At 39.6% G+C, this 27,689-nt stretch overlaps 1 protein-coding gene across 3 annotated transcripts in view; it reads left to right on the top strand.

Annotated features, from left to right (window-relative positions):
• Positions 1–26,067, top strand: part of ndst3 (N-deacetylase/N-sulfotransferase (heparan glucosaminyl) 3) — a 51,558-nt gene extending 25,491 nt beyond the window's left edge. For 2 of the 3 annotated variants that reach the window (XM_040024205.1, XM_040024206.1), the window contains 9 exons: positions 12,801–12,983; positions 13,516–13,612; positions 14,505–14,628; positions 15,172–15,346; positions 15,756–15,926; positions 16,469–16,578; positions 21,271–21,373; positions 22,466–22,576; positions 24,929–26,067. In XM_040024205.1, the coding sequence (XP_039880139.1) occupies positions 12,801–12,983; positions 13,516–13,612; positions 14,505–14,628; positions 15,172–15,346; positions 15,756–15,926; positions 16,469–16,578; positions 21,271–21,373; positions 22,466–22,576; positions 24,929–24,958 (1,104 nt within the window). In that variant the 3' untranslated portion in view covers positions 24,959–26,067. Of the gene's footprint in view, positions 1–12,800; positions 12,984–13,515; positions 13,613–14,504; positions 14,629–15,171; positions 15,347–15,755; positions 15,927–16,468; positions 16,579–21,270; positions 21,374–22,465; positions 22,577–24,923 lie in introns of all 3 variants that reach the window. The other variant, XM_040024207.1, reaches the window with a different exon arrangement.
• Positions 26,068–27,689: the final 1,622 nt, after the last annotated feature.

The following is a 27,689-nucleotide window of genomic DNA, read 5'->3' as shown; positions in this document are numbered from 1 at the left end:
GCAGAAAGGGTCACCTGTGGCTCTAAAAGTATGGCCACTTTGAACATGTCACATCAGTCATGTTAATTACATGCTATTTAGCAAGAGCCTGTCTAATTCATGCCATGGCTTAAATTGGAGCCCAATTGATTCAGGACTTTTGGGTTTGATGCTGAGAAATCTTTTCTGTTCTGTGAAGACATCACTCCTCACCTGCATCCACACCTCAATTTGGCTCTATTGTTTCTGTCATGCCCAGTTGTGATGCTACTCTTCTACGTGGTGCAGACATACTGCTGTAAATACTGCAGACTATAGAGTTGGGACTGCTGTACTGGACAAACTATGTGTTGACATCACCCCGAGCATCTTTTATTGCATTGCTTTCTGTCAAAAGAAAAGGATAGCGGTAAATGCTGGATAATGCAAACAGTGGCACGAGTATGTCTGTGATAAGCCAACATCAGCTGAGTGATATATGGGCTGGCTCCAGCTTGTAAATTTGACTTTTCCCTGATATCTGTGAAATTGAACTGCTTAGGAATCTATGATGATGCCGAGAAAGTACCTGGTGCTTGTTTTTATTAGTTTCAGTGTTAGTTTTACTCTTTTTAATTATTATTGAATGGAGGGCATATGTCAGAGGCAATATTTAGAACAATCAGTGCAGGTATTACAATAGAATAGAATATAATTCAACTTTATTGTCACTGCGCATGTCACAGGTACAGGGCAACGAAATGCAGTTTGCATCCATCCAGAAGTGCTTTAGCCATGATATAGATATATTACAAATATATATAACAATAATATAGATATGTAAGTATATTACAGAAATGGCTCTATTATGGTATGTTATAATGTACACGGTATGAAGTATGTTATGAATATGCTATAACTATAAGTATGTACAGGCTGTAGTGAGTACAAGCTATGTACAGTTTCATAGATCGTCCAATCACAGGCTCCTAGCACAACCTAGGACTCGAATGAAGTCGAGAGGTGACCGGGCTTTTGCATCCGTGGCACCTAGACTCTGGAATAACCTCCGTGTTCATAGTCGTACTGCCGAGTCGATCCAGTCTTTTAAATCACGTCTTAAAACTTGTTTTTTTTACTTTGGCTTTTGATTCTGTCTAGCTGGCTGGTCTAGCTTGTTGTGTTGTTACCTATTGTTTGTTGTCCTCTTTTATTGTTTGTTTTAACTGTCTCATGCTTTTACTGACTGTGAAGCACTATGGTCAACACTGTTGTTTTAATATGTGCTATATAAATAAATTTTGATTTGATTTGATGTACAGGCTATGAACAGGATATAAATATGAAAAACTATACAGAAATATGAAATAAAAAAACTATACAGAAATATGAGATATACAGCTATACAGAAATGTGAACTATGCAAGTTATAAACAGTTGTAGAATTAAAAATGATCGTATTTTACAGAATGATTATTTATACAGAATTATACAGTAGTGCAGTTAAGATAAGTGAGATATGTGGGTAATTTCTACAGAGGCTATATAAAGTGCTAGTGGTTGAGAGTGGTGGTTCAGTCCATGTTATTATTGTGTGTCTGAGGGTACAGTTGTCCATTGTGTGTGTGTGTGTGTGGGTGGTTGTGGGTGTGTGTATGTCCAGTCCATGTGTTAACGTGGGTCAGATGTCAGGAGGCAGAGTTCAGGAGTCTGACAGCTGTGGGGAAGAAGCTGTTCCGGTACCTGGTGGTCTTAGTCCGGAGGCTCCTGTAGCGCCTCCCAGAGGGCAGGAGGGTGAAGAGTCCATGTGCTGGGTGACTGGGGTGACTGTGGTCAATGTAAACACAGAACATTAAAAAGCAGTTGACTCACAGGCTTCATCGACATCACGAGTCTCAATAATCTCGTCCATCAAAGCCTCATCAGGCAAGTTGTGATAAAGTTTTACCAAACTAACAAATACTTAACAAATGACAGATCCTTTTTTTTTTATTTTAGATAGTTTTACAAGTTCACAAAAATGTTTCAATTTCTCCAATTTCTTTTTCTATTTTAGGTGATCAAAAGTATTTTTCACATCTAGTGTAAGTTTTTAGTTTTGATTCAGTTAGCTATGACAGCCTTGCTCCGCTGTGTAACGGTTTACATATTTGCCTGACAAGTGAAAGGTTGCTGGCTTGATTCTTGCCAGAGGAGCAAATCCCTTCCTGATTTGCTTGCTGATGGGCATCCTCTACCAAATCAAACCATGTGGCGCTACCAGCAGTGGTCACGCCTTGTGACAAGGGAGCAGCTGAAAGTAGCTTTACTGAGAAAGTGCCACCTGAAAATGAAAAACATCACGGATTTAATCATATTTTTTTAATTGCCTCCACAAACTTTGATGGAACATTTTGACGACTCCAACACGCAACTCCTTTCTATTATTGTGGCACAGGAGTGAGTGGGTTGGAAGGTTGGAGGTTCGCTTCCTCAAGTCTTCATGTCTGTGAATGTAGTAAAAAAACACTTTGGGTGCTCACTAAGAGTAGAAAATTACTATGAAAATACTGGACTACTTACACAATTCCCTAGTAAACACAGGAGTGCAGCGCTGTTTGACGCAGTAAGGCCGAGCATGTCGTCAAACTGACATGCTCCAGATTTAGGCCCTAATTTTTGTCATGTAAATTCTGACAATCCTCATTAAAAATGTATTAATGTCATGCTTTAATAGCAGTATACATTAATACAATTGTGTAGCATTAATTCTTAATGAATATATAACACAAATAAACCAACCTCCAGCATATTCAGGGACACATTGAAGTAAAATAAATAATGTGAACTCAGCATAATCCGAAAACACTTTGTCCTCTTTGTCCCTCTCTTGTACACACACACCTACACACACACACACACACACACACACACACACACACACACACACACACACACACACACACAGGATCTATACAAGAATTTGAAGTTCTTATTGAGAGCCAGAAACAAACACACACACACACACACACACACACACACACACACACACACACACACACACACACAAGCTAATTACACCCTCCCAACCCCCCCTCTATTTCCACTATCTTTTGTCCTCTCTTTCACTTTCTTAATCAGTTTAAAAAGGGAGATGAAACTCTCCTCTTGTTATATCAAGAAAAAAAAACGCAATTTTAGCTCTAAGTGGGAGCTATCTGCCATGAATACATCTGCACACACACAGTCCATACACATACAGACTGATGAATCATTTTCGCTTTCTCGCTGCTATGTTTCCATTTTGCAGACGTAAAAACGTAATTAGTGTGTGCACTTTGCCCATGTAATCAATAGCGTTCTCTAGCTTGCTGCTTTAGTCCCCGAGGGTTTCCTATTGTTCCATGATCTGCACATTGGTAACATTGACACTTTCTGTGCAGTGACTTTAACTGACCTTTTGTAGCCGTTCACTCCTGGCAACAATCAAAAGCACGCATGTGCGTGCATGTGTGTTTGTAGGGTCTGGATACTTTTGCGTCAATCCAGTCTGTCTTACTGAGCTCAACTCTCATATACAGTAAACAGTACACTCAGCAATTGATTGAACTCTGCAAACAGCCAATAGGCCACAATTCATTCCCCAATAAATGGCCAGAGAGATGTCGAGAAAGATGGGAGAGAGAGAAAAGGGGGAGCAGGGTGAGAAGGTGGCAGACAGATTGAGATTTAATTTTCAGGTCACGGCATCTTGTGTCACTTGAGAATCCAGACACATACAGGGAGGAAGTGATGCACATATAGGGTCTCTCTCTCTCTCTCTCTCTCTCTCTCTCTCTCTCTCTCACACACACACACACACACACAAACACACACCGTTGCAATGTTTGTGCATCCAAGGCATCTTACTGCAGTACGTGTGTGTGTGTGTGTCTTTCTTTCTTGTATAAATGTGTGTCGAGCTGGCATAAGCAGAGCTATAGACATATATCAGGGCTGACATTTAGCGCTTAGCTCTGCCACTAAGCTTATTAGCCAAACACCAAATATCAGCACAATCTCCCTCCCTCCTAGCCCTCTGTTTTACCCACTTCTCACCCTCACATGCTTCTTCCTTCTACTCCTGTCAGGCTGTCTCGAGGCCTCCCTTCTCTCTTCATCTTATCTTTTTGTTTTTTTTCTCTTTTTCTAATTTTCAACATTTGCATGTTGACTGTGCTCACACGTGTGAATCTTTCCACTCGTTTTCCTTTTTGTCTCATTTCCACTCCTTTCCACCTTCCCTTTTTCCTGCTGATTGCAACTGAAGGCTTTGGCAGCTCGTCAACACATCAAGCCCCTCAAACACACACATGCTCACACAAAATGAGCCACAGTCCAAACAGGGAGAGAAATTACAAAGTGAGAATAAACCTGTGAAAGATGCCAGTATGGATGGGGCCAGTAGATGTTGACTCGAGCGGGCAGAATAAATTGAATTGAAATCATTTGCTGTATTGATGTTCAGCTTTCAATTATCCACTGATGAGGCAGAGACAGTGAGATGGCCTGTGAGACGGGAATAGAGAGAGCCACTGCGAGAGCAATAAGAAGAGAGAGGGTGATGGCGAAGAAGGAGGAAGAACTGGGGGTAGGGATTTAGGCTTCTGTTTAGTAGCAATAACAGTTCAATCAGGGAGGAATGTATGTGGAACTAAGTGGTCTGTAATGGGAAACAGGCTACTACAGCTACACATTTAGGAGAATAAAAGCACCAGAGATTGGTTGTGCTGGTTTGGAAATGGTTGAGGGGAGAATAACACACAGACACACACACACACACATATACGCATATATATTCAAAATAATGGAGTGGGTCTGGGAGAGCATGAGTAAACAGAAGCAATTAAGGCTGCATAAATCATCAGTAGACCTATGGAGAACTTAGGTGAAGTTTTACACAGTTTTTCAAGGCACTTCTACGCTGGAAAGTTTCTGCTGTTTGAGAAGCTTCTGTTGGAAAGTGTGTTCACAAAAGAGGTACTGATCTTATTATTTTCTGTTTACTAAACTTAATATGAAGTTAACTGTTAGATAAAACCGTGACATTTTTAATTAGCGACTGTATTTTCTCTGCGAACACCGTTGCTGTGTTCTGACGTTGCCTTTTGATACCAAAATTTTATTTTGTGTGTGTGTGTGTGTGGGGGGGGGGGGTAGTACTATGCAGGATAGTTGACACACAGCTTCACATGGCACACATCTTAACCTCACTAGCAGCTAAACACATGAACAGTAGCACAACAAACACAGTGAAACATTTTAAGAGGCCCTCCTCTCTTTGTGCAGAATTCATGAAGCTTCCATGTCAACAGCCTTTAAGTATGAACTGTGATCATGAATGTTAACCTGGCTGGCCCACACATTAGCCATTTAACATTTAGCAATCTGAATTTGAAGTTACCATTAGGCTAGCAGCTATGGCTATTAATAAAATGATAACATTAAAATGGCAGCAAGTGTTATCAGTTCTGCTCAATTGTGCAGTGTTAACAGGACAACACAATTATTTGTGTGTAAAAAGTGTTATTTTCTTCCTAAAACTCCAGATAAAGATAAAAGTCTTCCAGTAACCTAGCAAAACCTGTGGCAATCAAGTTGACCAACTTTCTTTGATCAGTAATAAAATCCAAATCACCAGACAAAAAAATGTGTAATCTTAGTATTTTTTTTAAAAGCATGGACGTTAATTTTGTCTTTTTTTCTCCTCCATGGTGTCAAAAAAGTGCTGACTTTGAACAATGAAATCAAGTAAAATTAAGAAAGAGGAAATGGGATAACCCTCCCTCACCTATGGCCACGAGCTGTGGGTAGTGACCGAAAGAACGAGATCGCGGATACAAGCGGCGGAAATGAGCTTCCTCCGAAGGGTGGCTGGCCTCTCCCTTAGAGATAGGGTGAGAAGTTCGGCCATCCGGGAGGGGCTCAGAGTAGAGCAGCTGCTGCTCCACATCGAAAGGAGCCAGCTGAGGTGGTTCGGGCATCTGGCAAGGATGCCCCCTGGGCGCCTCCTGGGCGAGGTGTTCCAGGCATGTCCCACCGGGAGGAGGCCCCGGGGCAGACCCAGGACACGCTGGAGAGATTATATCTCTCGGCTGGCCTGGGAACGCCTTGGTGTTCCCCCGGACAAGCTGGAGGAGGTGGCTGGGGAGAGGGAGGTCTGGACCTCTTTGCTTAGGCTGCTACCCCCGCGACCCGACCTCGGATAAGCGGATGAAGATGGAGATGGAGATGGAGATGGAGAAATGGGATAAATGTATTTTTAAAAGTGACATTGTTAAAATTGTACATTATGATAAATAATTAAGGTATCATGATCAGATCAGAGGTGTTTTCCAGACAAAGTGTGCAATGTGAACGTCTTGAAAAATTCCTTAAGAAAGTGTGTTTGAGAGACAAAGAATTCGTGTGACACATGACAGATCACAAAATTAACATGAGTAAAGTGTAAACTCCCATAATCCCTTATTATTTAAATAATAAGGGATATTTATTATTATTATTTAAATAATAAGGGATATTTATTATTATTATTTAAATAATAAGGGATTATATCCTATTGATGAAAGTATATGTAGTTTTTTGATATATCAATATACTCCAAAGAATAGAGAAATTGTTGTTTAATAAGTGAAAGAAAGCAGAGATGTCGATTCGGTATAGTTTCTATAATCGTCCTAACAAGCGATGGCTCAGAAACACATTTTTTTCCACATCTCAAACAAACGCTACTTGCCCAGTACGCAAATAAATGAATGAACAAAACAAGAAATGCTGCCAGCTGGCTTAACGTTAATGTTGAGGAATGGCGGTGAACAAAACTGTGACATTCTTCCAATAAGACAACATTTCAGAGCTGCAGAAAAAGTAATTTTCACAAAATCAGCAACTTAGACAAAACAGGGCAGAGTTAAATCTGCAGAATTTGAGTCTGTGTCGCTTTCTCTGCATGAATTTATAAACTTCAGCTGCTGTGGTCACCACCAGTCTCATCAAGGGGCCTTGAATGACATACTGTTTAGTCAGGCAGCCAGCCATTATTATAGCTTGCTTAAAGTTTTACACTTCCTTCTCTGTCACCTTTATCTCTCTCTTTCTCCTCATCCTGCTCTTTGTGCTGCCTGCCACCACTATTGTCGGCAGCGATGGTGGTGACATCCTGAAAAGGGCCTGTAGCATGCACATGACTGTTTTCTGCAGTTTCAGCCATATTTGCCTGAAGGGTCTATTTTTTGGGGCCCACAGTCTCTCCCTTGCGTTTTTTCATATCCATTTTGGAAATCTGACTTTGTTTATTGGTGTGCATATTAATGAGGGGATTAAGCCAAAAGGGGAAAGGTTTTAAAGATGGGGCTGAGCCAGCCCAGTGTCAGTTTTACTCCCCAAAACATTAAATTATTCCACTGTGTGACTCATCAAAATCTGATCCTTCCACAGCTCTGTCATCGAGATGCACCGATTGCAGTTTTTCTGGCCATTGTGATTTCTGTTTTTTGTGACCTGTCAATTCAGATTTTCTTCTAAGAACTATAACATGACAGCTTTTACAAACAAACTAACAAAACAAAACAACTTTCATTCAATGCAAAATATTATTTTTACAATAAAATCAAATATTAAACTTTACAATTTCCCTCAAACTGCAATAACTTATCGGATCTTCTTGTACTGAAATAACTGAAAAGAGGTGCTGTACACCTACCTTTACCCGACATCTTTACACTTCCAAACCAATAGATTCATATCACATAACAGATAACTGGTTCTTACATCATTTCCCAGCAGTTTTTTATGAGTTCACCAGATAGCAGGCCATCAGCCCTTTTCTCTTCTTCTCTCCTTATAAATTTCCTTTAGCTTTGATCCTTCGCTCATACTATGGCTTCTGGCTTGTGGCTGGCTCTGAGCTCTGGATAGCTTCAGCTATCACTCGTTAGCTTCTTTTAAATGTCCGGCTGTGTGAGGGTGATTTAAATGTCTGATTAGGTTTGTAGATACAAATGTTTTCATGTTGGTACCCTCGCAGTTACTTTAGCAAATTTAGTGTCTTCCTTTCTCAGTGCAGAGCTTTTGCTCTAATGACAGCTTAGCATATTATGTGAGTATGTATGCAAATATTTGTCTGGGCCATTGTGCACTTACAGCATAGGCATGAAATGGACCAGCTTGTAATCGGATGTAGGTGACGCCTACAAACTCAGAACTCTGGATATCAGCTGACTCTGATCCCTCTATCAGTGCATCTATAGTATTACCTGCTAAACTTACATGTATGGTATCAGTTTACCCTTGAACTTCACTGAGATGTGACTTCTAGTCAGTATCAGTCACAACTATGGTATCGTATAGTTGTAATTACATCTATACACCTTGAGTATAACAGAATATCGATGTGCATATTCTCCTCAGGTAAGCATTTTACAGTCACACCAGCCAGCACATGAATGAGGATGGTCAGTGTTGTAATACTGCACTTAACGCACTTACAAAATCCATGACAGTCTACATATTGTATTGTACTGTCTTGTCTATATGTATATATATATATATATATATATATATATATATATATATATATATATATATATATGACAACACAGCCCCATCTTTAAAACCTTTCCCCTTTTGGCTTATATAAATTTTTTTAATTTATTTTATCAACTTTTCTTCTGACGATGCTGTCTGTGTTGAGCGCTCAGTGGATCTGCGTTCGACTACTCCGCCTAGGCTGCACTGTCGAGCGCAGATCCACTGAGCACAGCGCAAGCTAGCAAGACAGAAGCTAAGCTTGTTGCAACATGGAAAATTGAACCTCCCTCACCCTCATTCAGATCTGGCCTTTGGAACTATTTTGGTCTTCATGTGAAGTATGACCCTGAAGGTAAGCGTGTCATGGACAAAAGTAAAACAGTATTTCGAATGTGCCACGCAATGCTCAATTGGTGGGAACTAGTGTGTTAGCGCAGTTTGCTCGTTAACATGTTGACACCGTCCAGCCCCACGCACGGGGCGATCCGCGGTAGCTCGTTAACGGAGATTTGCCGTGTTGTGGCGTTAACGTTATTTCAGATTAACGCTGACAGCACTAGTGGGAACAAAATGAATATGACTGCACATTTATGCCGACATCATCCTAGTGCAAAGACAAGTGGAAGCAGACAAAAACAACAAGCACGCATGCTACAAACTTTACCCGAGTCATTTAGACAGCCGTTAGCACATGATTCTCCATATGGGGACCTGATATGTTTAATATGCTGCTGAGAATATAGCCCAGAAGAAGCGTATAGTATAGCTTTTATTTTGGAAAGAGCCATTTCTCTGTAATAAACTCTCTTTTCCAAAGATGAGTGATTTCTTGATCAGATAGATTTATTTTTTATTACTGTGTTGTTTCAGCAACATTAAATTTAAAAACTGTACTTTTGAGTTAAAATATATATTTATAATTTTAATAAATGACAAATTAAAAAAGCATGAACATTTTTTTGTATTGAAAAAATGTCGAACCTTGACACCAAAGTATCAAACCAAACTGAACCCAGAATTTTGTGTATTGTTGCACCCCTAATAAATAAATATATATATGTATATATATATATATATATATATATATATATATATATATTTCTCATAGATAGATACAACGTAGATACAAAGATAGATAGATCAGTAAAACAAGTAATTTCTTCCAAAATGCAATAATGTTCAAGAAGATTGGCGCATGTTACAAACCTAAAATACATGACCCATAATCTTCTAGGACATGGTATTTATGTTTGTACGTGAGTGTTTCTGTGCCCGCGTGTTCATGTGTGCATGGGGTTTGAAGAACATCACTCCATGTTGGACTGACACGCCTCATCAGATCATCTAGGTCAGCATGAGATTGGAGAGAGGAGGGGAAAAAAAGATGATGAAAAAGTGACTTTTTCAGGCAGATGAGAAAGTGAGAGGAAGACATTAAATGGATGAGAGAAGAGAAAGGAAATGAATGTACGCGGGGGGAATGAGGGGAAAAAGACAGGGGACAAAGATTAAAAGAGGGAGACCGAGGAGTTGGGTTTATTTCCCTCATTTTTATACTTCTCTTCGAGTCTAGCGCCGAGTATGATTCAAGCCCAATTCTGCTGTTAAATTATTAGGATAGTATTCTTTATTAAACGCACATATGGGGCTCAAAGCTATCCAGTATTCAGGAAAAGTATCCAATATTCAACAAGAAAAGGTTTATATGGTTCTGGTAATTGAATTCTTAGCCAGAGCGAGCCCTTCCACCGAAAGGGTTTGGAGGTTTTGCTGTGTCGGGAGATTAACATTCTCTCAAGTGGCTTTTTTTTTTGTTGTTTTTTAATTCAGACTCACCTGCCAAGGTTACTCCTGCTGTCTCCTTCCTTTGTTAGCCCTCTCTGTACTTTTTCTCTTTTTCTGCAGCTCTCCAATTACAAACACAAATCATCTTTCCTTTCCCCCTTTGTTTAATTTGGCAGCCAGTGCTTAAGCTCCATAATGAATAATTTCCATGTTCAGTAACACTGGGATTCTCTCTCTTGCTCTCTTTGTCTTTCATGCATATACACCTGCACATACGCCACATAAACACACACACACACACACACACACATACATACATACAGCACAGCCTGTCCCATTACAGCCATCATAGGCTATTGAGTGGTTTGAAAGGAACATAAATCACTTTTTGATCATCTTGCCTTGCTTTCAAAAAAAAGCACAAAACAACACAAAAAATGAGATTTTGAAATCATTCTTATTTACACAGGTAGGATTTGCCTGCACTCAATTTATGCCACTCCAAATCCTCTTCATTTATATTCGCAACCCACACGCTCCACCCTAAATACTGAGCCACAATATTCATTCTCAATCCCAAGTGGGGCTGTTTCCAGTGAGACATGGTTGGATTTAATTTTACACTATTCTAAGAGTAGTGCTTCAGCTATGTTTTTTGTTTTTTTTTTTTTTTTTTTGGTTCATCTTCCAAGGAAAAAGGTTTTGAGGTTTTCACATTACAATTCATTGGAGAGGATGAGCTAGCAAACAGTTTTTAGTGGAGTGCCTTTCTGTTGTTGTTCCTGGCTGAGTGCTCGGTGATGCCTTGACAGTGGTTCCACATTGTTGCTCTAACATCAAGTAGATTGATATGAAGCAGGCAAGCCTGGGTGGTGCACTGCTGGCTGCTTACAGTGAGCACAAGATAAGAAGACACCGGCGGATGCACTCAATTGCGTTGGAATTCACAAATGCACAAATGCATAAACATTTGCGGCGGCACACACGCATAGACACTCGCGTGCACCAAAGAAAAGGAAAGAAAAATTTGTCTGACGTGGATACCATTGCATTCTCACACAAGTATCCCACAATTCATCTGTTCCCCTTGTCTCCTTTCCACTGTGTCTCTCATGCTAACACACTCACATCAATGTTCAGAGGCGATCAGTATTCTGAGCAGCTTTCCAGGTCAGCCGGACGCTGATCCATCAAACCCCCGACACTGTGTCGCTCTGTATCTACAGCAACCTTCGCCGTTAGAGACGAGCAACAACAGTCCTCTGTCATCAGGAAATTCACTCTCTGTGCTTGAATGACTCGTTGTATGTTTGTGCATGTGCACGAACTACTTTCATTTTAGGAACAAAAAAAAAAAACATAAGGTCAATATTAACATAAAGGGGAGGCAAGGAAAATGGTACTGGTAGGGTCCGGGTAACTCCCCAGGGAATGAAAGTAGATAATGCAATGTAACTCTGTAATGTGATGTATTTTAAAGGTGAGGTTGTTTTGAGGTTGTAGTAAGGTTCGGGTTATGGTTGGGGTAAAGAGAGGTTCTAATTAAGGCAACACTTTATAGCTATGGTTATATCATAGTTATTGTTAGTCTCCAAGAAATCAATGTAGTCTAAAGAAATCATAGATACACGGCTGTGTGTGTGTGTGTTTGTGTGTGTGTGTGTGTTTGTGTGTGTGTGTGTGTGTGTGTGTGTGTGTGTGTGTGTGTGTGCACGCACGCACGCATCCACACACATACTTCTACACAGACACATTTATTCATGCATACTGACACACAAGCTCACATTCAACAAATAATTCATACCTTAATGGCTGATGTTACCGTTTCATCCGGACACATTCTCAAGCTCTGTGCAATCACAAAAGAAGCATGTGTGTGTGAGTTTATGTGCGCACACTGACTCGCGTGCATTTGTCTGTAGCAGCTATCTTAGCTTGTCTCTTTGATCAGCCTATAAAAGCACTGAGCCGTGGACAGATAGCCCGGACCGGCACACTATCGCTCCTTCGCTCCCTCTGAGTCTTACCTTCTTCCTCGCAGACATTCACTGTCGTGAACACAATCTGAAACACTGCCCCATGTGTAGGTGCATCTTTCCGATCACCCGGTGGCTACGAGGAGCATTGTGCTGCCTCCTCAGCTTTATCTAGGAGTGGTGAATACATCAGTTTCACTTTATCTGTTTGCCTCTTTGTACTTGAAAGCGGCGTTGTGCTAAAAGTTAATGTACAATCTTACATAACAAAAGTGACTGTGTCACTTTGCAAAGTGATAGCAAATATTTATACTCGCTGGACAGCTGCTCTGTTAGGGAATTTAAAGCCATCGCACTCTGAGAAATAATCTGTTTGCTTTCCACTGCACCAACATCAACAAACATGGGGAACTTGGGAAATGGGTTTTTGACTTTATCTCAATTTTACAAAATATAATAAGTACATATTTCCCACTCTCTATTTACATCCCTTTCCCTCTCCACCACCACCTTCTCTGCCTGTGTCCTTTCCAGATAAGTATATTCATGACCCACCTATCTAACTACGGCAATGATCGACTGGGGCTCTACACATTTGTCCACCTGGCCTCCTTCCTTCGCTCATGGACGAACCTGAAGCTTCACACCCTCCCGCCGCTCCAGCTTGCACACAAGTACTTTCAGCTCTTTCCTGAACAAAGAAACCCACTCTGGCAGGTGTGTTTGCTATGGTATTTTCCTACAGGTATGGACTTGTATTGCTGCTTCCATTTGTATGGTTTTATCGGTGCTGTTGGGAGTAATAAGATGTTCTTATTACTGAGATTAAAACATATTCTGGAGGACAAAGAAAAAGAAATCCTGAAATATTCAGATGTACAAATGATCTAAAATTAGATTAGTAATGTCATGGTCAGAAAACACTACTTAGGTGGTATTTGCTTTGGTTGATTGTAATTGTTTTTGCTTGCGTATGATCATGATTTTTGTTTAAATATTACAAATAACAAGGTTTTTTCTTCAAATATGATGCTTTTAATAGTACTGTTTGAGAGTGTAGAGTATATAAGCTTACACAAATTTGTAGTGACTTATGAGCAGTATGCATAAAACAAAAACAAATGCTTATCTCCTCCTTTTTGTGCTGCAAATCCTCTGTGGTATGGATTTTCAGGGGCATGTTTGTGTTTCTGTGTATAATATGTGCATGATTGCTTTAACCTCTAATCCCTTTTTTTCTGTGATGTAGAACCCGTGTGATGACAAGCGACATAAAGACATCTGGTCTAAAGAAAAAACCTGTGACAGATTACCCAAGTTCATGGTAATAGGACCACAGAAAACAGGTAAAGATGCAGAAAAAAAGCCCACAATCAGACATGCACAAGCAACAAAGAGACTGCTTCTGTGTGCCCAGGTGTCTGGAACTACCACATCAGAGCCTATTCATTTAATCCCCCCTCGCTCTTGTGGTCCTGTCAGAGGCAGACAAAGGAGGAGGCTCTTACCACCTTTCTTCCACCCACATGTGATCTACTTTAGATGCACAGATAGAGAACCTCTCCCTTTTTTCCTTTTTCTTTCACTGGGGGTCCTTCAAAGACTTAAAAACAAGGTAGTGTGTATACATTACACAAGTCCTGAGTTAAGTCCTCTAATTGCTGCTGTTTGGTGTGAAAGGTTAGGAGGTTCTAGCCGCTCATTAACCAGGTGATAATCTCCCAAATGGGAGGAGGGGGTCATTATAGCAACATTAGCAACCAAACAACAATAATTACAACCCTCTACATCCTCATTTTGTTAGAGGGTAAGTCAGAGATGTTGGAACAAACAGGAAACAAGACTTGAAGGAAAAATAGCAGGATTGTGCCTGAGATAGTGTGAGGGGGACTGGGTGAAAAGAGCTGCTCAGGGCGAGACAGAGGGCACGACCAGAGCCCCAGTGCTGATTGGTGTCAAATGGTTTTAAATCATTTGATGGGAAGGCCTATGATCACTACACACACACACACACACACACACACACACACACACACACACACACACACACACACACACATATTCACAGAATCAGTTCTCAGCAAGATATAAATCTTGCGGAGGGAAAACTCATCCAGTATGGATCAGTGGATGACAGCTCTCACACACACTGATGAACACACACACTCACATACACACTGACTACTCTCTCCTGAGCTGAATTAACAAGCCAGTTATGAATTATGCCCTTTCTTCCAGGAACGACAGCACTTTATCTCTTCCTACTCATGCATCCCTCCATCTCCAGCAATTTCCCAAGTCCAAAGACTTATGAGGAGGTCCAGTTCTTCAATACCAACAACTACCACAAAGGAATTGACTGGTAAGAACAAGCACAAACACACACACACACAGCCTAACCTCTGTTTGTTGTCTTTGCCTTTTATTAGTCAGTGCTTAAGGTGAAATGAAAGATTGCAAGCCTTTTTGTGAAGTTGTTATGGATTGTCCTATGTCTTGCAGACTCGAGTGATCCATTAAGCAGTTTAGCAGCGTCTTCCAAATGATCTTTTTAAGTCTGCAAACATAAGCCAACAGACATATGGCTGCCTAAATTGACCCATAAATGGGTTGCTTAGCTGACAGAGACACAGCTGGTGCATTCTCCAAAGTCATCCATAAAGACCTGACTGTGAAAATTCTTCATTAAACACAGTTTAAAATATATCACGTTTATTTCAGGATCATTGTCTGAGCTGTAAAGGCTGTAACTTTGTGACTTTAGAAGTGACTTTGAAAAAAAAACTGCTTAAATGCGGCTGGGTGAGTTTGCAGTGATGATTAATGCTTGTGCATGAGGGGTACGTCTTGAGTGTCTGCATATGTTTATATGACTACTTAATTTTCCCTGTGTCTACTGCCTCAGGTACATGGAGTTTTTCCCCGTGCCCTCCAATGTTAGCACAGACTTCCTATTTGAGAAGAGCGCCAACTATTTCCCCTCAGAGGAGACCCCACGGCGAGCTGCTGCCCTGCTACCCAAGGCCAAGATCATCACCCTGCTCATCAACCCTTCTGACAGGGCCTACAGCTGGTATCAGGTAAGTACTGTGCACAAACACACACAGAATACATTAGATGCTTTTGCCTGCTCACTTATTTTTTTTAAAAACTTGCTACAGTTGCCTGCTTCATCTGCTGCATCTCTGTATTGATTTAAAATTGAGTTCTTTATCCAAGACTGTGCTTGGAGTCGCTTGCATGCACAGAGTTAATGAGCCTAATTATCTATATATTTATCTATGAATATCATTACAGGAAATGTCACAAGATCCCGATATCTTTTCCTTAAGCCTGCTTAATTAATGAGATATGAATGTCAACTATGTGCCAGCATAAATGTTATATCACTGACCACAATGAAAACACGCTCTCACACAAAATGTGTGAACGTATTAATCGTCCAGAGTATTCTGTGAAGCTCATTTGGGAGTTGTGATCCTTCTCCAGCATCAGAGGGCTCACGAGGACCATACAGCCCTGCGCTTCACCTTCTATGATGTCATCAGTGCGAAAAAGGGTGCGCCAGCCGAGCTGCGCTCCCTGCAGAACCGCTGTCTTATCCCTGGTCTGTACTCTACACACCTAGAGAGGTGGCTCACGTACTACCCTGCTAACCAGGTATGCAAAGACACAGACACAGGGCTATGCACTTGAAAAAAGTAAATAAGAAGTGAGATTAGCTTCTTAACAGCTCTCTGTGAATTGTGATTGTCGTAAAAAGACATGGCTGAAACAATGGTAATCGTGTCTTCATTTTAATGATTAGATTTTGCTTTGACAAAATGAGAAATTATTGATTCAGCTTATGAAAAAAATTTAAGTAAATTGGTCTTAACCCCTAAATGCCTAGTGTGTCATATTTGATGCATGAATAGTAAACAAATAAAAGTTAAAAACTAAATAAATTGCATAAGAAATTTGCAAAAAAAAAGAAAGAAAAAATCTGCTGGATGTAGCGAATATGATGCAATTTAAAATTCATATGCTTATTCATATGCTAATTAACATATGATCATTTTTTATTTGTCAGAATTAAATAATAATAAATAAACATTAAAAAAAAGAAAAATTGAATTTTGTGGCAACTGTTCTATGGTTCAAGCTTTAAAGTGTTAAAAGTCAGAGTTCAGATCTGAGCACATGATTGCATCTGTGTGTAGTTGATGATCATAGATGGCCATCAGCTGAGAACTGACCCTGCAGCAGTGATGGATGAAGTTCAGAAGTTCCTTGGTGTCACTCCCCATTTCAACTACTCCCAGGCCCTTACGTAAGTCTCTCCCACAGTATCTCGCTGACTCTCTTCTTTCTTCTTAGTGTCAGTCATGACTGTCTTCCATCTCTGGCATGCTGGAGTAACCGAGTGTGCACTGAGGTGGAAATAATTAAACAAATTAAACCCATAACAAGACCCTACTCCAAATTTGTGTGAAGCCTGACATCTACTGGTGAACGGTGGGGACAGCCTGCCAAGTGGTGTCATTATCTGAAAAAGACACAACAGTGACATCATATGCCTGTTGCTTAAGAGTTATTAAAGGTCAACCTTGGAGTTTGTGTGCTTATTAGAGAGACTCCAATCCAGACCACTGGACAGTTTTGGAAAATGTGAAGCAGGGAATCGATTTTGGACTATTTTCACGAGTTTTCCTGTTGATAAAGACCTCCACCATGGCTATGCATATATATCAACAGAATTAAATAACAGATAAACAATTAAATGATACTCAACATGAATGTTTTTCACTATCTAGTATAGAAATTTCAATTTTTTACAATGTACCCACAGGAAAAAAAACTGAATTTTCGCTGAATTAACAAAAACTTTCCATTTTATAATTACAGGACAATCAAGTCAGTGAGCTACAAGAATTCATTTCTGTAATTTTAACACAGTTCATACAATTTAGCCCCAAGCTGATAAACTGATAAATGTATTTGGTTTGCTACATCAGCATTTCTTTATGGTGTAGAAAAGAAATGGAGGTGGGGTTTTTACACTGAGATATTTTTATATTTAAATTTCTTTTCATGGACAGAAAGGGGACTTTGGTTCAGCCCTCATAAGATCAAAGTGGGATACATTGGCTCACGTTACAAAATGAATTTGACGTCCCTGGTGTATGAGGATATGTGTAGATGGACACAAGATATAAATGAGAATGTAAACCTTGAAGAGTAAAGTGGCAGTAGAATGATTGAAGAAGTTTATGTGCATAAGAGAGAGGGGAATACTTTTTTAGTGCAATGGCAAATTAACAAATAACAAAATATTTTTGATGTTTTAAATTTGTTGAGGAAGTCTGAAATATTCTGATTTGCAAATACTATTAGATGTTTACCTTTGGGCCACACTTAGTGATATCACACCCCATCATTGGGTATATTAATGTCTAATTGCATTACTTGCATTTCGGAAGTAATGCAATTAGACATTAGACATGAAAGTATTGTGTATGTATATTTCTGAACAAGTATGTAAGAATTACATAATCACTGTGTACCACATTTCTAGATGTATTTGTGCAAGAAAGAAGGGAATAATTAATGCATATTTTTGGTAAAAGCTATTCAGCTGGTGAAGCTTCCACCTTCTTTAAACACAGGACAGTAGCTGTCCTCACATACTGTATCTGCTGCTTGAGTATTTTGTGTTTCAGCTGCCTGAATAAAAAAAAAAGGGTAAGTCTGCTGCACAGTGTCAATCCAAAAGAACTAAAATAGCAACGACAACAGTGCCAGTTACCAAGATAAATAATGAACACATCCATTGCAGTCTTTCACAGCAGATAAAAAAGGCATGTGCACCAAGCAAGTCAGAAAGATGGTTTCAATTGTGTAGCCAATGCGTGCTGTTTGCAACCTCAAATACAGCATGTTACACGTATGTGCTCAAATTTCTTTTCACGTGTAATCACTAAAATGACCCCAGGTTCATTTTTAATCACGCAGATCGATATAATACACTGCATATCAAATGTTTTCAGAGACGAGTACATCTAATATGTTGGTTGAGCTGCCTAAAATATGTCAATCGAACTGGGATAACAACACAGGCCGGCTGGATGCAATCTGGCCCACTAGATGGTTTTTAAAAGTGTGAAAATCGCAGAGAAAAAAAGCATCATTTCTTTTGGACTTCTTACTGTTTTGTTTGTTTGTTTGCAGCTGGAATGATTGTGCAGAAAAACATTAAGAAATGATCAAGAGAGCAGTTGTGAGAGCTGACTTATTATTGTGGCAAAGATGTTACAGATGGTTTGCCATAGCCAAAGAGGGTCCTTGTTGTGTTGCTTTGTAATGATAATAGAGTGGCACTTTTCAAGACATGTTGGCTGTTCAGTAACATCCATCCATCCACACTTCCATACAGCTTCTTCCGCTTAACCAGTTGAGGATTACAGAGGGGCTGGGGCCTATCCCAGCTCTCACAGGCCCAGAGGCAGGGTGCACCCTGGACAGTCCACTATCATATAGTGTCTGTTTTTCAAAATAGATTATTCATTAAATAATTGATTTTTGTTAAATTATTATATAGTAGTACAACTGCTCCAGCCCACTTGAGCTCAAATTTAGCTGTATGTGGCGCATGGACAAAAATGAGTTTTAATGTACATAACTTAAGAGAATTAGCTTCCACCTGTGGATGCTCTGTTTCAACTCATTCTCCATTAGAGATGTTGCATTTGACCTTTACGTTTTGGAGGAGCGCTAAACTGTTTATTTCTCAAGCACCACTCATCAGAATGCAATCTGCTTGCAAGCCCTCGAGTCTACAGACAGGGACATCTAGAATTTGTAGCTCAGATTGGGACAGAGTGCATCTGTCTTGGATCACACACCCACATGCATACAAATAATTTGTAAAGAGATGCATTTTGACAGAATAATAAGGAAGCTGCGTGTGCGCTTGCGAGGTTGTGTTTTGGCTGAAGACCGACTTACACAAAAGCCTAATCTTTCTTTTCTCCTTCTCATTCTTTTGACATGGCAGCAGTCTGACAGATCCTCAACGCTGGAGCCTATTTATTTAATCCCCCTTTCATTTCTTCCTCCTGTCCTGTCAGAGGAAAACTGAAGAAGAACCACTTAACTCTTTTTTTTTTATACTTCTATACCCGCTGATGCATGCAGATAAAGAAAATATTTGCATCTTTCATTCATATCCACATTAGCCCTGATCCTCCGTCTGTCAAAAGCAGTTAACAATAATATGCATCTTTTTTTTTATTTATCTCCTTTTCACCTCTTTTATCTCTATATTTGTGCTATTGTAATCGACAAAAATCTTCCATGAAACTAAAACGATCTAGTATTGTTTTAAAAAAATATAGTTCTGACTGGTCAGGTTATGGACACAGGAATCCTTTGGCAGCTGATCCCATGTGTCCTGTGCATTGTGGGGCAGGTCTATATGAAGTGTGGAGGCTAGGACAACACATTGGGTTTTATTGTGTTACATGATCTTCAGCTGGACAGTTTTGCGGGGGTTATCATGTTGGATTGGCTGGTTTTAATGTTATTTGAATCTCAAGATACAAGTTCCTTATCGGTAAATGGCCACATTCACAAAATTGGACGTTTTACTAATGTGTTTATTATTATTTGAAGAGCTATAAGATTAGACATCAGGTAGATTGATATGAAATAGCTGTATTTCTGAGATAGGTTTCCATCAGTGGTGTACATGCCCAGATATTGACATGTGCCAAACTATGGAAAATATCAGAATCTTTGAGCCATAGGGTTCTGATGGCGTTGTTATGCTATTATCAGCATAATTTGTATCTACATGCCCCTTACAGGAAAGAGTCACTGCAGATCAATATTCAAGTTTTTCTGTGTATTTGATGAGTCATTTTTTTCCTATTCTGGTGGAAATTGGTTTCTTTCATAGTGATTATACTCCTGTCCAGAGCACAAGGGGTCCCTGAATGGTTTGATGGATCGTATGTTATGGCATGATGTCAACCCAGTTGAAGATCTTTGCCTGACGCCTCAGAGAGCACGCTCCACCACCACCATCAAAATCTATTGGGGAATGAGTTTTGCAAAAGTAGTCCAATCCCTCCAGCAGAGTACAGTAATTCACAAAGGCACTTTGCTGTGAAGGTCACCCACTATCTTCTTGTCTTAAAAAACAGGGAGGGGGTGCAATGCTCTTTTTTTTTTCTCAGTGTTCTAATTTCAACAAAACTCACAAGGAAAATGTAACACAGGGTGGAGAAATGATACTGAGGTCACAAAGTGGCCAAAAGCAGCACATTCATTTACCTGTGACACTACCTCTTCTATCAGAAGCCATGTTTCCTGATGGCTGCTCTTTCAAAGTGCAAGATTGCAATTAGCCACTCTGTGCCTGATCATTTACCTCTTATTCATGGCAGTCAGGAACGTCTTGCAGTTGTCCTTGCAGTTGTTTCTGTCACAATGAACAAGTATTAGCTGTTTGCTGCTGATTATAAGACACATGACATCTTAAATGCAATGCCATAAATATGGATTGGTTAAAGTGGATTAAACAAACATACCATTTAATGGTTCTAGCTTGCGTGCTCCAAGCTAGAACCATTAAATGTAGAAATTTTTACGTAGAAAACAGAAACCGTTCCAGTGAATAAACAGGCTATAGCCTATGCATATTCTCGTATTTCTTTTTCCACCGCAGAAGAGGATTACTGTATTAACCAATCAATAAACTGTACTTCTTCCTACTGCGTGACTCCGTTAAGACGACGAGAGAGCAGGAAAGGTGAAGAGAGAGTGGGCATAACATAGATGATGATGACAGAAAAGATGGGAGCTGAATGCAACCTTTCTGTTTAGTTTGTGCGAATAAGATGTGTCCTCTTTTTCAGCTGTAGCTGCTAAAGAATGGAGCACTTCTAAATAGGATGGCCTTGACAGCAGCACTGAGGTTTATTTTTTTAAGTATTTAATTTTTTTTTTCCTATTGTCACAGCTTTGACCCTCAGAAGGGCTTTTGGTGCCAGCTCCTTGATGGAGGAAAGACTAAATGTTTGGGGAAAAGCAAAGGAAGGAAGTACCCCCCTATGGAGCCAGAGGTAAGATGGTTTTTACTTTAATTAGAACATATTATGCTCATGAAAGTACTTACATACTCCCTGAATGAAATGTTTGAAAAAGATGTACAAAAAAGAAAAAAAGAGCTGCCAGACTGATTGACAGTGACAGCCCACAATCCCCTCTATCATTGTGGCAAAATTTCCCACAGGACTCAGCATTGGATGGAAACAGTCACCCAATCAGATCTAGCCAGAAACTTACAACCTAATCATGAGGACTCGATAGTGACACAACCTCTGTGTGAGAGAGAGAGAGAGAGAGAGGGAGAGAGAGAGTGGGATGAAGGAGAGTAAGGTGGAAGGAGAAAATCCAATCCATAAATCTTTGTCCTGGCTACTGATTCCACAGAGGAGACCAGACCTGCAGACAATGAATCACACATTTGCTCTCACGTGAAGACAAACACATAGATGCAATTTGTCTTCCCACATGTACTCACACATGGCTAATGGTTGCGCCTCACTGTCGCCTATAATTAAACTGTTTCTGAGTTTCCACCAGGGGGACGGAGGTAGAGGGCAAAGCAGGGATGGGGAGGGAGGAGGCGGAGGTAGCACTGGGGAGACAAGAGAAGTAGAGAGATGAGGAATTCACACAGGGGGCGAGAGAAATAATGGATCTCATGCATCCTTCATGTAATTTTCTTCCCTTTATAACTTCATTTTTTAGCTCTGTTGGTACCACTTGGCACTTAGTGGCTCTAAAGTCCTACAGAGGAGAAATAAACTGATCTTGGTTTGTGGCTCATCATTAATCTCTCTCTATATATATCTCTCCCCCTGTCTCGCTTTTATTGTTTGTCTCTTCCCAAAATGCCTCTACATATCCCTCCTTTTCAACCCCTTTTCCTCGTCTTGTGCTTCTTTTCTCCTTTTCACCCAATACCTTTTCTGCTTTCCTTCCTATTTCTTTATTTTCCTGTGTTGTCTTTCCAATCTACAACGTATCGAATCCTGATGGACCAACTGTTCCTATTTGTGTTGCTGCCTCTTTGTCTCCCTTACTCCCCCTTCTCTTGGTCTTCTCTATTTTCATTCTTTCATCGTCTCTCATCGTGCTACTCTCTTCAGGCACGGGCATATCTCTCCAGGTACTACAGAGAACACAACGTGGAGCTGTCAAAGCTGCTGCACCGGCTCGGACAGCCTCTTCCCTCTTGGCTGAGAGAGGAGTTGCAGAAGGTCAGCAGATTGCTCATCTCACCAGATTACACAATATATGTTAGTTAAAGAGTCTGAACGAATTAATAGTGTATTAAACTGAGCAGTGAAATATACAGCAGCAATTCAAGTTTTATAGTTTTTTTTATTGATTTAATTTTAATTTTACAGTTGAAAACACTGCACACTTAAAATGCCCAAGGCTAAAATAGGTTAACTTTATTGAGCTTCCACGTTTAGAAAACTATTCAAGACAATGGTTCACTGGACTCTGTGTTGGCAGAAATGTTAATGTTGGGGTTAATCAAACAAACTAAAACTAAATTGTTATAACATGGTTATACATTTAGTCTGCCAGTCACAGTTTTGTTTGTCCTCTGCTCATCATTTACAACTTAATGATGATACGAAAACTTGAGTATAAACCTGAGTCAGAATAATATGTAAATATTGAATATAAATATCCACACCAGCCCAGTTTTAAACAGGGAATTTTTAGGCAAACATAAGTTCTGGAGGCCAGAATTAGCAAGGCAAAAACTCCGATCTGGTCACTGGATGGCAAGTAGGGCATAAATTTTGAGTTTTCAGATGTATTATCAAAAGTTTTACACCCTTTTCTTCTGATAAAAACTTCCCTCATGCCCATTTATACAACACCAAAGTAATTGAGTTTATAATTGCAGGGCAGTCTTGCCAATGAGCAGTTTTACACATTTCTTTCAATTTACCCCCAACATGTAAAATGAGTTTTACCTCATGGCTTTCGAGTATGTTTAGAGGTGATAGTGCTGAAAGCAATCATCAGTCATCAATGATTTCAACAAGACAGAACTCAGCACAAACTTATATAACCAGTTGTAATATATTTTGGGGGAAAATGTTGTCACAACCCCCGTTTAACAAAAGACATACTTTTTTCATCTCAAAGGTGGGAAACACCTTGAGTACAGCAGTTATACCTAAGGTATACACAAATATGACAACAAGCTTAAATAAGATCAATAAAACGGAACACAACATGACCAAAAAAAATAATAACAAGATAAAAATTAACCTGGCATCAGTATAAATACAATAAAGTTGAATAATTGTGAATATTAAATATCGATCAAACAAAACTGAATTTAAAATGGCCTGCAGAATGTAGTTAAAACAACTATCAGATGCTCAGTATAATCCGGTCTCTAAGTGATGACATGAAACCTGCTTCCAGGCCTAAACTACTAAGGCTGTTGTGTTTTTAACATGGTTTAATGCTGTGCATCTTGTTCTATTTAATCTCAACAAGCCCCTAAAAACAGTCAGTGATCACTGTCGGCCTCTCTCGGTTTTTACTACATGCTATTCATTCATTTTTCCACATTAACTTGTGGAAAAAAGTTAGTGTTCATCCTCCAGCTTCACTGTTTTTATATTATGCTAACATAGCTATGTCGCTAGCGATCGTATAGTACATTATTGTATACCAGCTAGTCCAACTTCAGTAACCCTACAAAGCGTCACTGCAGTTTAGTCTTCATTTATGTTCTCTGTGATAGCAGAGCTGTACGTTTTAATTTTTTCAGAAACCCCTCAGTCAGAACATGATATATCATGTTTAGGTGAAAACTAGCGAGCTAACTTCCTGCTAACTTCTACCGCTGTTAAATTTAATAAATTCTCTTTTCATGGATGGCTGGAAAAAGTACAGACATTCTGTACTTATGTAGAAGTATAAATGCTACTGTTAAAAATACTCTACTAAAAGTTGAAGTACTGATTCAAGTTCTTTACTCAAGTAAAAAAGTACTTGAGTACTCGCAGTGATAAAACAATAACTCCCCCCAAAAGCGTTAAAGCAAAAGTTATGAGTTGAAAGTACAGATATTTGTTTAAAATGTAGGGAGCAAAAAGAATAAGTTGACAAAAAACACTTCTCAAGTTAAATACAGATACCAAAAAATTGCACTTAAGTGCAGTAACAAAGTATTTGTACTTTGTTACTTTCCACCCTGGTAATGAACAATGCAGTGCAATAAAAATGCTGAGTGTGTGTCACGATTTGTGACGTTGCCCTGCTGAAAAAAAAATAGATATTCAAAGCATAGAAGATACACGAAGCTTCATAATGTTGTTGTTCTCTTTTTTTGGCACACTTGAATGTGCTGCATTTTATCACGGTTTATGAGTCAAAGGCAGTCAGCCACATGACATAAGTTTTCTAGTCCACTGACAGCATTCACATCATGCTCCCGTTCTATTAACCTGGTTAGCATTTAGATCAATAAATCAACAAAGTGCAATTAAATTACTTTATCCCATTTCTTTCCCTCGTCTCTGCATTTCCCTCTGAATCCCCTCCCTCTCTCTTTGCTGCTTCCTGAAGGTTAGATAACCTTTGCATCCATGAGCCATGGTTAAAAGTCTTGGGGTCAGGGACCAGGAAAGCAACCAGGAGCACCTGACCTTCAGATGCACTGTCTGTGGCCTTTTAGTGCACCCTGAGGTGAAAGCGAGGACGGAGCGCCTTGGTTCACCGAAGAGCTGTGACCCTGCTGAAGGGACCAGAAGTAATGAAAGCGCAAAGAAACTTTGTGAGCTGATACAGAACTCTTGGATGGATGGGTAGATGGGTGGGTGGATGGATCTGTCAGGTGAATAGACAGCTCTGAAGAAAATGGGACTAAAGGAAAGAACCACATGACAACAGTGACGCAAACTGTGGGGGACAAAGAGAATTTGGAAAGTCTTTGATGCCCAAACCCTGTTCCGGTGAATTCTCGTGCACACCTACAGTAAATTCAGCGATCAATAATTTTTATTTTATTATCACCTTAAATTATGTTGCCAGAACAGCGCTGGTCAGCTGTGCGTGGTTCTCATAGACATGAGTTTGCACTATGTTCTGCTCTATGTATCTCCAATACAAAAACACATGCTATGAGGTCTCTTTTTACCTTTTTTTTAAAAATTTTTTTTAAGTTCTCTGTTTTAATGAAAGAAAGAAAGCAAGGAGGACACATGCATAGACTCAGGGTGAGAGAAAAACTGTTACTTTCCATGCTAGGTTCTCATTTTTTGTGATTTCTTTTTCTTTTTTTAAGTACAGCTAGTTTTTGGTAGATCTGGTAGCTTTGTTAACCCTTAGAGATGTCACTTGTGGCTTTAGTGGGAAAGTTTGGACTGTACATGAGTCACTGAAGCAAAAAGAATTGCCTGCTCATTATTTTACTGTGACAAGACATCCAGGGGAACATTGTGTTCATTAAGCAAAGAATGAGTGCTGATGATTTCAGCTCTGAGGAGATACGAGTTTGTGGGTGGAAGTCAGCCTAGTGGCTATGACAGTTAAAGTAGCTATGCTAACTGCAGGCAGTTTTTGTTTTGTCGGTGTCTCAGTTAAGTCTCAACTTGACTTTTTCTTCCCCTTTTTAAAAGCAGTGGCCTCTGTTCTTTAGCTTCAGTTTGAATGCAAAATCCCTAAATGTCAAACACAAAAACCAAAATTAAAGAAATGGATATGACTGACAGCTGATATTTTTTAACGAGTATTATATTATTGTATTACCTAAATGCGGGATCATACCTGAAGCCACATTTGTGAACTTACACTATGCTGTTTCTACTCTTCTAAGGTAAGTGAAAATGACATGATGAAAGTATGCAGTGCAATCTGGTATTGTATCAGAGAACATTTAATCAATACAACAATACTTTTCTGCTTTGCATACTGGCTAACACTTTTTATTTTTTTATTGTTATGAGATCAATATTTTACTTTTGATGTTACTGATTTTATTTTATTATTTTGTTTTTTGCAAATATTAATATACAACATATACAGGCTATAACAGATGAATGAAAATTAAAGGAGAGACCTGAATCCTTAATCTTTAGTCCACTTGGAAGGAAGTTTTGAGTCAGTGACTTTTAGTTGTGACATAGTATCTTGGTGGAATATAAATATAAATGAAATAGCAAGGGGGGGTTAGGAGCTTGAATATCATCCAAGCCCATAACATCCAAGCCACGAAACCATAAATGTTGTTGAATGACATTTTGAGAGCTCTTTAAACCTTTGATTCTTACAATGTGTGTGTGTGTGTTTACACTCATTATCCACTGTATAAGGGACCACTGTTTAGCTGCTCCTTTAAACAAACATCAGAGCCGCCAATCACATGGCAATATGGCATGCATCCTTGCACGGAAACAAGTCAAGACAACCTGCTGAAGTTTCACTCAAGCATCACAATTGGGGAGGGGGGATTTAAGTGACTTTGAACATGGTATGGTTGATGGTGCCAGATCAGGCTCGTCAAAGTATTTCAGAAACTGCTGATTAGCATGGATTTTCCCAGTAAACATTTCTAAGGTTGACAGAGAATATTTCAGAAAATATGAAGTAATAGTTGATGCTCGAGGTCATTACTGAGTAGCAGCTCAAATAACAACATTTTTACAAGTAAGGCATGCAGAAGAGCATCAACATGTTGAACCTTGAAACGATGGCAGAAGACCACACCACTCTTGCTAGATAAAAACAGAAAAGTGAGGCTACAATTCATATGGGTTCACTTGGATAACAGAAAATTGGAAAAAGGATCTAACGAGTCTTGGTATCTGCCGCAACATTCAACGTTAGGGTCAGAATTTGGAGCAGACACAGTATAAATTCATCCTACCTTCTATTGGTGGTGCAGGCTGGTGATGTGGGGGTATGACCACAGTGTATACATCTGCTGATTGCTGCTTCCAGCAGGATAACCAACAATGCCACAAAGCTCAGATGATCTTAAACTGGTTTGTTGAACATGCCAATGAGTTACATAGTAGTCACATTTGGGATGTGGTGGAACATTAGATACTTATCATGAATGTGCAGCCAACAAATCTGCAGCAACTCTGTGATGCATGACCATGTCATTATGGACCAAAACACTGAGGAATGTTTTTCAGCATCTTGACATGAAGAATTAAAGCATTTCCAAATTCAACACAATACTAGTTTTATAACTTTGCAATGTCAAATAATGACCACAAGAGGGGGCTGTCAGACTTAGAGCTCTGAAAACTGCACCTCTTTCCCTGCTGATCAGCAGGTGACAGCAAATTTAAAATAATTTTAACGTTTAATCCCGATCTTTTGGGA

This window comes from Simochromis diagramma, unplaced genomic scaffold (assembly GCF_900408965.1).
Source record: "Simochromis diagramma unplaced genomic scaffold, fSimDia1.1 OVJJ01000302.1, whole genome shotgun sequence".
Taxonomy (NCBI): domain Eukaryota; kingdom Metazoa; phylum Chordata; class Actinopteri; order Cichliformes; family Cichlidae; genus Simochromis; species Simochromis diagramma.
This window is presented reverse-complemented; position numbering and strand designations above follow the sequence as displayed.